This window comes from Cataglyphis hispanica, chromosome 8, assembly GCF_021464435.1.
Source record: "Cataglyphis hispanica isolate Lineage 1 chromosome 8, ULB_Chis1_1.0, whole genome shotgun sequence".
NCBI classification, from domain to species: domain Eukaryota; kingdom Metazoa; phylum Arthropoda; class Insecta; order Hymenoptera; family Formicidae; genus Cataglyphis; species Cataglyphis hispanica.
In genome coordinates this window covers 3260017-3272911 of record NC_065961.1, presented here as the reverse complement: position 1 = coordinate 3272911, position 12895 = coordinate 3260017, and the positions used below count along the sequence as shown (strand labels likewise).

At 27.9% G+C, this 12895-nt stretch overlaps 3 protein-coding genes across 8 annotated transcripts; 1 reads left to right on the top strand and 2 right to left on the bottom strand.

Moving 5' to 3' along the window:
* Positions 1-116: 116 nt before the first annotated feature.
* Positions 117-4446, bottom strand: LOC126851611 (arrestin domain-containing protein 17-like). The gene is made up of 8 exons (XM_050595752.1): positions 4051-4446; positions 2329-2481; positions 1891-2102; positions 1533-1718; positions 1178-1386; positions 668-909; positions 351-479; positions 117-265 (listed from the first exon to the last, which is right to left on the bottom strand). Exons 1-8 carry the CDS (start codon positions 4166-4168, stop codon positions 249-251), a joined length of 1266 nt encoding a protein of 421 aa, XP_050451709.1. The 5' UTR covers positions 4169-4446; the 3' UTR covers positions 117-248.
* Positions 4447-7771: 3325 nt separating this feature from the next.
* LOC126851740 (cytochrome P450 6A1-like) lies at positions 7772-10572 on the top strand. 3 transcript variants are annotated; one of them, XM_050596009.1, is made up of 7 exons: positions 7774-7866; positions 7982-8096; positions 8238-8604; positions 8697-9237; positions 9609-9827; positions 9949-10197; positions 10323-10572. In XM_050596009.1, the coding sequence occupies exons 3-7, from the start codon at positions 8269-8271 to the stop codon at positions 10487-10489; spliced, it is 1512 nt and encodes a 503-aa protein (XP_050451966.1). In that variant the 5' UTR covers positions 7774-7866; positions 7982-8096; positions 8238-8268; the 3' UTR covers positions 10490-10572. The 3 variants fall into 3 exon arrangements, with proteins under 3 accessions (XP_050451967.1, XP_050451966.1, XP_050451968.1); XM_050596010.1 differs by having other exon boundaries at positions 7772-8096; positions 8242-8604; XM_050596011.1 differs by lacking the exons at positions 7774-7866; positions 7982-8096 and having other exon boundaries at positions 8226-8604.
* On the bottom strand, positions 10245-12724 carry LOC126851741 (uncharacterized). Of its 4 annotated transcripts, none has more exons than XM_050596013.1 (5): positions 12057-12724; positions 11600-11972; positions 11167-11448; positions 10839-11047; positions 10245-10465 (listed from the first exon to the last, which is right to left on the bottom strand). In XM_050596013.1, exons 1-4 carry the CDS (start codon positions 12529-12531, stop codon positions 10849-10851), a joined length of 1329 nt encoding a protein of 442 aa, XP_050451970.1. In that variant the 5' UTR covers positions 12532-12724; the 3' UTR covers positions 10245-10465; positions 10839-10848. The 4 variants fall into 4 exon arrangements, with proteins under 4 accessions (XP_050451970.1, XP_050451969.1, XP_050451972.1 ...); XM_050596012.1 differs by having other exon boundaries at positions 10864-11047; XM_050596015.1 differs by having other exon boundaries at positions 10864-11047; positions 12321-12724.
* Positions 12725-12895: the final 171 nt, after the last annotated feature.

Below are 12895 nucleotides of genomic sequence, written 5' to 3'. Positions count from 1 at the left end.
GTAACGTGATACATTAATAATCGTAAGTAGAGTATGTTATAAAGTATAAAAATATATGATCACAATTTATACGTAAAAACAAATAATTGAATATATTATGAGGTAGTGATCACAGAGTTTGCATTTTTATAGCATGCTTGCTTGTATTACGGGACAAGCACATTAAATAGAAAAAACTTTGTCGGTGGTATGGGATGTAATCCTCTCTTCGTTTTATCTGTGCTTATTTTCCGAATGGGTTTTTCGTCTTATTTTCCAGGTGGATCTATGGAATAAAATATACGTAGGTATGCGCATCGTTTTCAAAATAATATAAAGCATTTAGCAGTAATTCTATGTTTTGTTCTTACAAGTCGTTGGAAAATTAAAGACTGGATATCTTGGTGCGAAAGGCTCGTTAGCACCATGCACGTAATCTGATTCATTATGATCTTTAATGCTATCCGCTCTTTGCATACATTCTTCATATGATGGCGGCGCTAGATAAAGATAATTTCTTAAAATTACTTTTCTTCACACGCGCACACACAGCACACAACACATCATAAACTGATTAAGTTAATAATTTTTCAAAATGAAATCATGCGATATTCATTTATACGGTACAGTTTGATCCGATATATATTTATTTTTAATTGTTTATGTATAATTATTTTTATCTACTCACGTATGTCCCACTGGTTAACTGAAGTGCTAGGTTGATCTGCAGAAACAAAATCTATGGGTCCTGAGTAAGGTATATTTGGTGGAGCATAGTCTGGAGACATTGGCATTGGCGGGGGAGGATCATCATATTGCATCATAGGAGCTGTAGGCTGTATGGTTTGTGTATAAGGTACAGATGAAATTATTGAACGCAGTGGAATTGTCCCGATCAAGATCGGATAAGTCTTGGTGATGTTGCAATGCCTATCGTAGAAATTAATTTGATTTTTTAACGAATGGTCTCAATCAATATAATTTTATTCAATTTAATTAGAATTTTAAATTTTGAAAATTTTAAAAAGAATTCTCGAATTATTTATGCTATTGAGTTATTCAATTACAAGTTTTTAAATTTTTCAAAATTATTAGAAATTATTTTATAACTACTTGCAAGAGAAGAATTTGCCTATTTTCAATATATATAAATTAAAATGCATTGATTATATCGTGCTTTTGAAAAATATATACGTACATTCCTGAAACGTGAATTATGATGCATAAGGTATATTTCTGATCTATTATGCTGCAATATTCCAATTGGGATGGTGGTATTGGTGGAACTTGTAATCGTGACACAAGGTCGACATATCGGTCAAACGGTCCCATACTTTCATCGGCTCTTACAACTGATTTATCCTTTTTAGTCGAACTATACGGTGTTTTTGCGTGGAATTCCAAAGACTTTGTAAAAGAAAATTATAAGAAAAAATATTATAATTATTGTATAAGTAAAAAATAATTTGACAAGTTAGATTGCATGAAAAAAAATATAATAAAATAATATAATTATAGCTGTGAATTGTCACATTGATAGCGATTAAACTTACTCGTTCCAATTTAACGGAGATCTTGGATACATTGACACTGCTGTTATTATTCAAGTTGATCATCGTATCTATCGATTGTCCTGGAACGAATCCAGTTGTTGGTATTTTAATACGCGTCTTTATCGAGCCTATGTTGAAACAGCAGAAACTATAGAAATTTTCATTCGTTTCGTCGTTTATGCCGAGCTAATAAAAAATTATAAACATATAAAGATATATTATATATATTTGCGTGAGAAATTATCTACAAATATATCATATTATTTTGCGAATCATCATTTCGTAGTTTGATCGCGAATTATTGTTTAATATCAGAAAAGAAATGCATACATAACATTCGCATAATGATTTTACTCACACATTGTTGACTGTGAGCGTTCAAATCGTAAGATGCGACAACGGTAAATGCAATCTTGCATTCATGATCGAATCTCCATGGTCTATCAATAATCGCTTTCGTCGTATATCTGATGTGACCATTTACATGTTCCAAGCTACATGGTATATTATAGGGTAGTGAAAAATTAAAAGGGTATTTATGAAACCCTTCTGGCATCCGCACTTGATCACCTGTAATAATTAATGACTGACATGTATAGTGTATATTTGATAGATTGAAAATATTTTATTGCAAATAATTGCATTAATGCAAATAATTGCAAATAATATGAATTATAATAAAATTGACGAAGTAATCTTATTCAACTATCTTATCATAATCTTATCGTATCCGGTTATAAATGCTAGCATAGATGCCGGTTATTTGACAATGTCAATCTTATCTTATAAATATTACCTGTTGTACTTGCAAACAGATAATAAGTCAGATTAAAATACTGCTCGCTTGCTCGGAGATGATCAACCTCGGTGCGATTTCCTCGAGAATCGTTGACAGTCCTTGATCTCTTCCAGCTAACATTAGCTTCTCCCTTAACTAATAATTTCAGCGCTGCAATAAAAAAAAAGATATATATTCCTTTTTATCGTTATTTATTTTTTTATTTTAAAATGTGATACATGTTAAAAATCAATCAATCTTCTCTTTTTCTCGCTCTCTCTTCTTTAAATATTGAAATAAATTTGATCATTGATCAAACTTAAGAATCATTCAAAATTCAATGTAATACATATCAATAGAATTTCTATATTTCTAAATCAATAGAAAATAGTATATACGTGTTACATAACCGCCTATAATTGGTATATAAAAGTAGATGCAAAAACAATAAAAGTATGTCGATAAATTTATTTTTAATTTACTTTTAATTTATTTTTAATTTACAAGTTTAAAGACATAGACTGTAGAATGTGTATATTTAATTTTAATGTTCAAGAAATTAACTCATTTAGAAATGCATAGATGAGAATTACTTTAGAATATGACTTGTTATCAGACACGAACGATAGTAAGAAAGTTTTGGAAAATATAATCCTGTTATATTTTTTACTCCAATATTATTCGAAAAATAATTATGCATGTTAATAATTATGATTTTATTTTCAAAATGTAATTTTAATAGCTTTATTTGTTTAAAACATCGTCTATCAGAACGTCGTTTCTGATAACACACTTTTGTGAATCGATAACTGTACTACATATTTAATTGACACTTCTAATTCGTATCCGATATTTAATTTGCTACATCATTCTTTAATGTATTATTTCTCTTTGTTTTTACAAAGTGTGTGCAGGATAAAAAGATTTCAAAATTATTGAGTAATATACATACAGTAAACATTATACTATATGTATATTATAGAACGGCTAAAAATGTGAGCATCCAATATGTTTTGCACATTTGATTTCAGTTTATGTTGGTAAATGACATCATACCAACAAGCATCTGATAAACTAACAGGGCTCTATACAGGGACGCACACATATTTGAGGAATCTCGGTGAAAGAAAACATTATGCTCGATATTTTATTTATTCCATTATAAAAATAAAAAAAGTATCGAGTATTAAAACATATCGTGGCGTATATTAAAATATATAATATAGAATATAGAAACTATTTTTGTAAACGCAATTTAATTACAGTATTTAATTATCAAAAATGCACAGTATTTATGTAATGAAAATTTCTGATATAATTAATTTTTGCATAGTGATTAATGTTTTTCATTTAATTAGAGAAAGAGTTCAATTTTTTGTCCTGTCTAAAATTACAAATTTGAAGTTTAAAAAAACAAGATTTCTTTCAAGATGCTAGTACTTGTTCAGTCTTTTCTAATTGAACTTCTCAATTACCTAAATTTTATGCATTCACAGAGTAGATATTCAAATGTTTCTTTATCACACGTGTAAATCAAACAATAACACATTCTTGGCGACATTCGACGCCTCTTTTTCACGGCACTGCTTTCACGTTATCACGCATTTTTGCATATACATATACACGTGAGTACTTTGGCGCCGGACACTCATCCGACATGGTGCCGGCGGTACAATCGCTCGATACTACTTGATCTCGTTCCAACATACTGCAATGCGCGTATTGCTGGACCTTATTTACCTCTGATGGATTTCTCCCTGACCAGGTCGACGATAACGTTGCCGGTAACTAGTTCGCCGGGCGCGTAAGTAGCGCCTGGCCGATCGAACTCGATGCGAAAAGTCCTCAGCGACGGCATCTGGGAATGTGTCGAGATCTCGTTTTTTATCGAATTAGATCGAAGTCGAGTGATCGATCACTCTGAAGCGGGAAGCACTAGATGTAAGAAACAAACGGGACACTCGACGACTGAGTATGAATCCTCTCGCGGCGTTGGTATCGCATATTCTGATTAATTGTCAGTCGAGCTAGCGTCGAGACCGTGGGTGGGCTCGTATCAGCACCCCCCTAGAAACGTCATCAGGGTGCGTGCCATCGCTCCTCTCATGACTATGCGATAGTAAGAGATTCCTTGTTCCTGATCTTTTCTGTTTAAATAGAGATAAATTGCTGAAAAGTGATAGTATAACAGGATGAGGATGTTCAGTATAGATGATATTAATAGAAGATATTACAATAGCAATTGTTTGGAATAATGACATATACGAATGTGCTGTAAAATTATTTAAATATAATAATTTTATGAAGTATTTAATGCATAGAAAAATGTTCGATATAAAATAATTTTTATTCCCATTAACTGCGATAACAAAAATAATGTGTTATTCCTATCAATTTAAAAAAGAAAGATTTCTGTATGTACAATCGGATAAAAAATAAGTATATATAATATATAATTTGGATGTGCTTTAAAAAATTTTATAAATAGACTTTAATGTACTTCTTAATATAGATATTAATATGGATGTGTATTTATAAGATTTGAATGTAGAACTGCAAAACATATGAGTCATCTAATAGTCACATCCCACGCATAAGAAACATTAAATTAAGTCCTATAAAATATTTAAAAAATGTGCGTCAATGTACAATTATATACCATATATATCGTATATGTGTATGACGTCTGTGTATGACAATTGTAGCTTGATAAAAATAGAAATCTTCAAATGTCAACATTTTGTGGAGAATTAGTATTATAACGCGGCATAAAATAATGTCAAATGCATTTTTTATATATGATACATTATAGTAACGTGAAGATTATCAATTAATTATACAAACCATGAAAATCAAATTTCCAATTATTTTATCTACAAGATCATGTAAATATATATAATTAAAAGATAAAATTGTATATAATGCGTGATATAATTGCGTGACATGTATGTGCTTCCATTTTAGGAATGTCGCGAGTGATGTATTTTTATTCTTGGAAACGTTGAAAAGGTGCTACTTTCGCAAATGATTGTCATCAGACTTACTATGCTCAATCGATGAAATGTATCGCGTGTTGCGCGTTTTTATGCAAGTTTATTTAAATTGCAGATTGCGGACTGTCATTTCGCTTATCTAAATCAATTTATTATCGAATGATTAAGTCGAGGTAATCAAATGAGATAAATTATCAAATTATTCTTTTAAATTTATATATATATATATACTGTGAAATCTTTTTATTCTTTTGAAATATTTAGATTGCTTGATAATGGCTTTTGTCGATATACGCAACGTCGTTAAATTCGTATTGTTCGCTATCTTACGGTTTCTGATACTACTGTATATGTAACTTTCACGCACTCATATGATATAGTCCAAGCAATATCAAGTTATAAAAATGGTACATTATTATCTTCTTATAACAATTGGTTTTTTAAATATTCGTTCATTTTACTAAATAACGCGCCTCTCTTTTTTCAGCTATAAGTTTTTTCAGATAGAATAAAGTTTTGGATTTATATTAAATAAATTATATATAGAAATTATATATATAAAAAAATTTTTTATATATAGAAATTTATACTAAATAAATTATATATAATACAAAGAGATCTAATAACAACATTCTTAATGTTCCTCGTATGATATATGCAAAACAAAATTCTAAACAAAACAAAATAAGAATAAAAATTAATTTTAAAAATAATATAACATTCTAGCACAAAATTAGAACATAATCATATATAATGTTAGCAATTGTAAAGACTGAATATTTAGGCGCGAAAGGCTTATTAGCCCATTAATTTAGTGCTTATATACATTAGACTTGCTGCAATTATAATATATTTGGTTCATATTCTTTCTATATCAGCATTCTTTACAATAAAGATATTAAATACAAAAGAATTAATCCAAAAATTTATAATAATTTTATGAACACAATTGCATGTAGTGTATTTTAAGATTTTACTACAATTGAAAGATAACAGTAATATCGCAGGAAGAAGCAAAAATTGCCAATGTATGTCGCGAAAATACTATTCTTGAACGATGTGATCGAGTTTTTTAATACCATGATAAGATCGCTATCAAGAAACGTATATATGTGCGTCACGTAAGAAATGATCCGAATTAATCATTTCTGTGCAAATAATACGGATTAGTCACTTGGGACACCGTTTTCCGTCATTCTGTAACGAAGATTGTCAGGAGGAGTTGGGAACGTAATCGTTTAACAGCAAATATTTTTATATGCAAGATATTTTTTGTTATAAAATAATAAAAATAATAAAAATTTTGTATAAATATTCATTAATGTATCTCTTAAATTAAAATCAAAAGTAAGGAATTCTTGGCGAGTTAATACAACGTATCATAAAATATTTGTACAAATCATTTCAAATAAATCACTTTATGTATATCATATTTTCAAATTTTCTCGTGATATTTATCGTGAAAACTTTGATGTCAGTTAACATGACCAAAGATAAAAGTTCAGTTATATTTAGTTTTTAGAAAAAATTGATTACGTTAATTAAACCTATATTTAAAAACTTTGACAAAATTTTACAAATGTATAATAGCATGAAAAATATGAATAAAAATTCTGTAATATATTTTTTTTGCGTCAAATTTTAGTACGTGCAAATAATAAGAATAAATAACATAGATTATCTATATATAGATTTCCAAACATGTTTAACGTTCTCTTACATAATGTATGAACATCTATTTTGCGAAAACCAATATATTACTTATTCCTGTACATAAAATTAAAAGAAGACCACAAAGCGCAAGCATTTTTCTAGGTAGAATAGTCTAAACAATTTTTAAATTCAATTTATTCCCTTCACCTTCTAGATTGCGATAAAAAATATCAGTGGATAGATATAGTATGAAAAAATGTATTACAAAATTCAATTTTCTAACTATATTAAATATATGTTATATATTTAAATTTTATATATATATATAGATGTTATGTGTTTTCACAAAAATAGATACTTTTTTCAGTTTACATCAATTATAAAAAACAAATCTTTTTCCGATCTTTTTAAATTTACAATAACTGAATTCAATTTTATATTTCGTTGTAAACCCTCCCCCCTTCAATCTCATTAATTTCATGTTTGTTTTTTTTAATACAAAATATAATAAATATAAATTATTTTACTCAATTTTTATTTAATTCAATATTATATTTATTATTTTGTTTAATTTGTGTATATTTATTGTATATACATGTAAACTTATTTTTAACTATTAGATCTATTAACAATGTAAATATATACGTTCTATGGTTCTGCTTTTTATATTTTTACATACATGACTGTTCGAAAACAATGTAAAAAAATATTTAGTGCTATCTCAATGCATATCTTAAATTAATTCTTCATCATATATTATTATTATCAAATATAAAAGGCGAGAGCAGAGTGGCCTTAACAGTTTACAACTTACATATGAAAAAAATTTTTCTTATTTATTTTTGTATATATTATTTATTTTTTGACAAAAAGATAAAACAAAAAAAGTGGATTCTGCATCGTATTTGAGGTTTAAATACTTTTTCCCAATTTGTTTAATTGTAAATCTTTGTATCTTTTCTGATATAAAATACTGAAAAATGATATAATGTTTAAACTACACAAAGAATAATATATTTTTGTAGTTCAAATAAATAAAATTGATCGATTTTCTCAACACGTCTTACATAATCATCAAAATTTTATCGTTATCAGCTATAAAAATAACTAAAAACTTTCATCGCTGGAATTATCATATTGGTAAATATAAGAAAGCATGATTTAGATAATAATTGTAATAATAATTATAATAATGATAATTATAGTAAATGTGTAGAAAATCTTCAATTCATTTTTTCTATATGCATGTGTTTTTTGATTATATGATAGAATTTGTTCTAGGCAGCATATTATTCATTAAAAATCAAAAATAATGGGGAACTTTGAAATTCTTTGTGGATTCGGTATCTTCAGTTTCTTGCTTTATTGCTATCTTACCGCGACTTTCAATTTTTGGAAGAAACGCGGTATACCCGGTCCTAAACCTGTATTATTAATGTTCAATGTGATGAAGGACTTTATATTCAAAAACTTGTTTGTGGGAAAGTTTTTAAAGGATATATACGACGCATATGAGAATACGCCGTTTATAGGATTTTTCTATTTGCAAGAACCAATCTTAATGATAAAAGATCCAAAATTTATAAAAGATGTTCTTATCAAAGATTCTTCGATATTCTACAATCGAGATTTAAATTCTTGCCCAAAAGTATGTATCTCTTACCACAGTTGCAATCATTAAGTTATTTTTTTGCTTGATTTAATCTGACGATTAATAATTATAAATTTATATCCACGCAGGCGGAGTCATCACATCATTTTCTGTTTTACGCATCTGGATTAAAGGCGCAACTCTTGAAGACGAAACTATCCTTGGCTTTTACACCAAACAAATACAAGATTATGTTTTGCTCGATACTAGAATCTTTAGAACGTTTTGACGATTATCTCGAAGAATTGTTATCGAAAGACGATTGCGTAAATTGCAACAACCTGATAAATAAATTAACTGCTGACATGTTTGGCAGGGGCTTCATAGGGATTGATTTGAATACTTTAACAAAGGAAACTAACAAAGGAAATACATTTTTAAAATATACTAAAGACGCAATGCGCACAAGTTGGAAAAGTCTAATTAAGACTTTATTAACAAACACAGTACCACAAGTGTACAATTTATTTGGTTACTACATGTTCGATAATGCTAAGATGACAGAGTTTTTCACCGATTTAGCAATCAATATTATGGAGCAACGAAAAAAACATGCAACTTCCAAACATGATGTTGTACGCTTGCTCATGGAAATAAAGGAAAATCCTGGAAAGTTGGCTGAAATAACGGGTAATAAGTAAATAAGATTTTTTTCTAATATTTTATATGTCTAATGATAAGAATTTATATATTAACATTTCTAAAGATTTAAAATCAGTATGCTCTGTGGGCACTTTTCTTCCAAAAAGTTTGGTTTATAATATACATATAATGCAAGAATGTACGTTATATACGTTTGTTTATAATTAATGCAAGTAAATTTTTTTAAACAGTATTTTTTCATTTGACATAAGTTATATATATTCCTATATCACTCTATAGCCAAGAAAAAATCAATTATAAATTAATCTAATTTGTATATAAAATAAAAAAATTATAACAAATTTTCCTTCTTTTTCCTGCATGTATAATATCTAATATATAAATTTTTGTGTATATAGATATAACGGATGAGTTTCTAGCCGCACAATTGATTGGACTTTTTGTTGCCGGTTACGAGACATCTAGTACAACAATACTGAATACGCTGTATGAATTAGCTTTAAATCAAAATATTCAAGATAAACTCCGAGAAGAGATACAAAACAATTATAATAAAAATCAAAAACCAGAATGTGAGGATATAAACAACCTGTCCTATTTAGATGCAGTTTTTAAAGGTGTATTATTGTTATTGACATAATATTGATGTATAACCAAAAATAATTTTTTTTTAATTATTCATTATAATAATGTTCTAATAAGCGAATTAAACTTGTGCTGAAATTGTTTTATTTTTAGAAACATTACGAAAATATCCAGTGATAAATATAGGAAGAAAATCATTATCAAGTTACACTTTTAAAGACACTAAACTAACCATACCAAAAGATCAAAATATTATTATACCAGTCTATGCAATTCATCATGATCCAAAAATATATCCGAATCCAGAAGTGTATGATCCAGAGAGATTCACAAAGGAAGCTATACAATCCAGAGATCCAATGCATTATATATCTTTTGGATATGGATCAAGATATTGTATTGGTATGTAAAACAATATTTAGTTTTTTAAAAATATAAAATATTATGCATAAAACTCAAATTTATTATTATATTTTAATAACAAAATAATCGCTTATCTAGTAATATTATAAACAATATTTTGACAGGTGAGCGAATAGGTATTCTTCAAACCAAATTAGCACTCATCAGTATTTTGCAAAAATATAAAATAGATGTTTGCCAGAAGACAATAACATCATATATATTTCCAACTTCTCCTTTTATATCAATTTCAATCAATCCAATAATCCTTAAAATAACAAAAATCTATTAACTTTGATATATTTGCATATCATAAAATATAAAATTTGTTGTTAAGTTTAAAATTTACACAAAATAATTAAAAGAATAAATATATATATATATATATATATATATATATATATATATATTTATTCTTTTAATTATTTGAATGCTCAACTTAAAATATATATATATATATATATTTTAAGTTGGCGCATTCAAATAATAAATGTTATGTAATAATATGTAAATATTATATAAATATTATTTAGCCACATGAATATTGTATATGATATAAATATTGTACGTAACTCTTGAAAAACTTACATATTTTCAAATATTTTAACTTTATAAAATGCTAATCTATATCTATCACTTACATTACAAATATTATCGCATAATTACATAGTCATTTTCTTTTGAATGTTCCATGTCATCAGATTCAAATATATTAGGGTCTCTTAATTGAGATGACATTGGAACATAATTATTATCTGTAAAGGTAATTTTCTGTATACATTCTTCAGCAGTTTCTAATTTTGTTTCAAGATTGAACATTTTTGCATAAAAATATTGTCCCATATTGATCCTGTTTTAAAAAAACATCCTGATCTTGAGTTTTTGAAAATTACTTATTTTATATTTATCACCTTTTTTTCAAGAAACACAAAAAAAAATTTAAAATAAAATTAAAATTTGCAATTGTACCTGTCTTCCTCTATACATAATTGTTGTCCCTGTCGTGGTGGTAATGCTGGAGGTTTTATTTGCATGTTGCATGGAATTTTATTTGCCTCTTCATACATATTGGAAATAGATGTTTGTTGTTTAGAAGAACATATATTGTCTACAATTTCTTCATAAATTCCAGAAGCAATAGAAGTATTTGATATTCTGTGATTATAAGAATCAGCTTCTTCGCTATATATCAGATTGGGTTCTGATTCATATATATTCTCTATGATTTTTGTGGAAGTTGATGGCCTCAAGCTATATTTTTCACATATTATTTCAGAAATAATTGTTTATTTTTACAAACAATATTGTTATTTGTCCATATATATGTGTATATATATATATATATATATATATATATATATATATATATATATATACACATATATATCAGTCACACACATACCAGTTAATATTACGAATATGAAATGTATTATTTTGTAGCTGTGAAAGAGGATTATTAATTTTATAAAGGTGCACCGTTTCAAGATCCTCTTTGTCAAATCTCAAAGATTTTTGTTTTGGACCACGACCCTGTGTCACTAAATCTTGTAATAATTTATTAGCGTCAAGACAAAATATATAAAGTTCACCAATACCACAACAAGACTCTTTAGTGGTATGCATTACACAAATACGTTTCACATCTTCTGGACGGCCTGCTGTCATTAAGTGAAATTGACTAAATTCCTTCCATTCAAAAGATTTAATTGTTTCACCAGTATAAACATCTTTGATAAAAATTCCTGTGTCATTGGCAATCGAATCTCCATATAAACCTTATAAATTAAATAAAAAATTAAATCAATATAAACTTTAGAATCAAGAGTATAATTCTAAATATATATAAAAATTGTATTAACCGATTAAATCTAATGCCTTGGAATGTGCATTGTCAACCATGGACACGCTATAAAATTTCTCCATGCAATAATACCTTCTAGGTTTCAACAATTGTCTAATATTTGCCATCCAATGCTGTGTCTCAGTTTCTGAATTAGTGGACAATGACAGCAAGGGCTTTCTGTCTTTCGCTGATGATATAGCGAATGCATACTGCTTCGTTTTAGAACGAATGCGATATACAATCGCATTTGGTGGTATTATGATACAACTGCCTCTTTCACCTTGTCTTACAGAAGCACTGCCGCAAATGAGCCTAGTGTCAAACTGTACTTGCACGCCGAGGTCGGGTCCTAATTTTTTTGTAGAACACCACAATCGTTTCCAAACCTTCGACAATATCAAAGTCTTCTTTCTTACTTTCTGCGCGATAAATCTATTTCCCATCAATTTCACATTCAGAAAACCGCAAATTTCTGTGTCGAGTGTATCCATTTTCTTCACAAATATGCCAAAGAATAAAGAAAGACTCTTGATGAGAAGAATCCGCAAAATATCTCAGAACTCTAAAGAATTTGAGCAGAGATTGTTGATGTAAGAAATAATTGTTTTGACTATAATAAACGGTCCTAAGAACAAATTAAACAAATGTAAAAGGAAACATTACGCCATTATTATTATTATTGTTGATATGACAAACGCGCTTAGGATGCATTCGAAAATCCTACTTGTGGAGTGGAGCAGCTTTTAATTGACCAATCAGGATAAAAGGGATGAAGATTTCTTTTCGAACGCACTCTTGCCAATATCGGCAACTAATATTCCGTCTATATATTTTATATTTTATGATAAAAAATGA

Excerpts from the sequence above, each read along its gene's own strand:
- LOC126851740 (XM_050596010.1), top strand. The coding sequence starts at position 8,269 with ATGGGGAACTTTGAAATTCTTTGTGGATTCGGTATCTTCAGTTTCTTG. Across the intron at positions 8,605-8,696 it reads ATTTAAATTCTTGCCCAAAA|GCGGAGTCATCACATCATTT; the intron begins GTATGTATCTCT and ends ATATCCACGCAG. Across the intron at positions 9,238-9,608 it reads AAAGTTGGCTGAAATAACGG|ATATAACGGATGAGTTTCTA; the intron begins GTAATAAGTAAA and ends TTGTGTATATAG.
- LOC126851611 (XM_050595752.1), bottom strand. The coding sequence starts at position 4,168 with ATGCCGTCGCTGAGGACTTTTCGCATCGAGTTCGATCGGCCAGGCGCT. Across the intron at positions 1,719-1,890 it reads ACGCTCACAGTCAACAATGT|CTCGGCATAAACGACGAAAC; the intron begins GTGAGTAAAATC and ends ATTTTTTATTAG. Across the intron at positions 910-1,177 it reads ATAATTCACGTTTCAGGAAT|GCATTGCAACATCACCAAGA; the intron begins GTACGTATATAT and ends TTTCTACGATAG.
- LOC126851741 (XM_050596012.1), bottom strand. The coding sequence starts at position 12,531 with ATGGATACACTCGACACAGAAATTTGCGGTTTTCTGAATGTGAAATTG. Across the intron at positions 11,973-12,056 it reads CAAGGCATTAGATTTAATCG|GTTTATATGGAGATTCGATT; the intron begins GTTAATACAATT and ends TTAATTTATAAG. Across the intron at positions 11,048-11,166 it reads TTATGTATAGAGGAAGACAG|GATCAATATGGGACAATATT; the intron begins GTACAATTGCAA and ends TTTTTAAAACAG.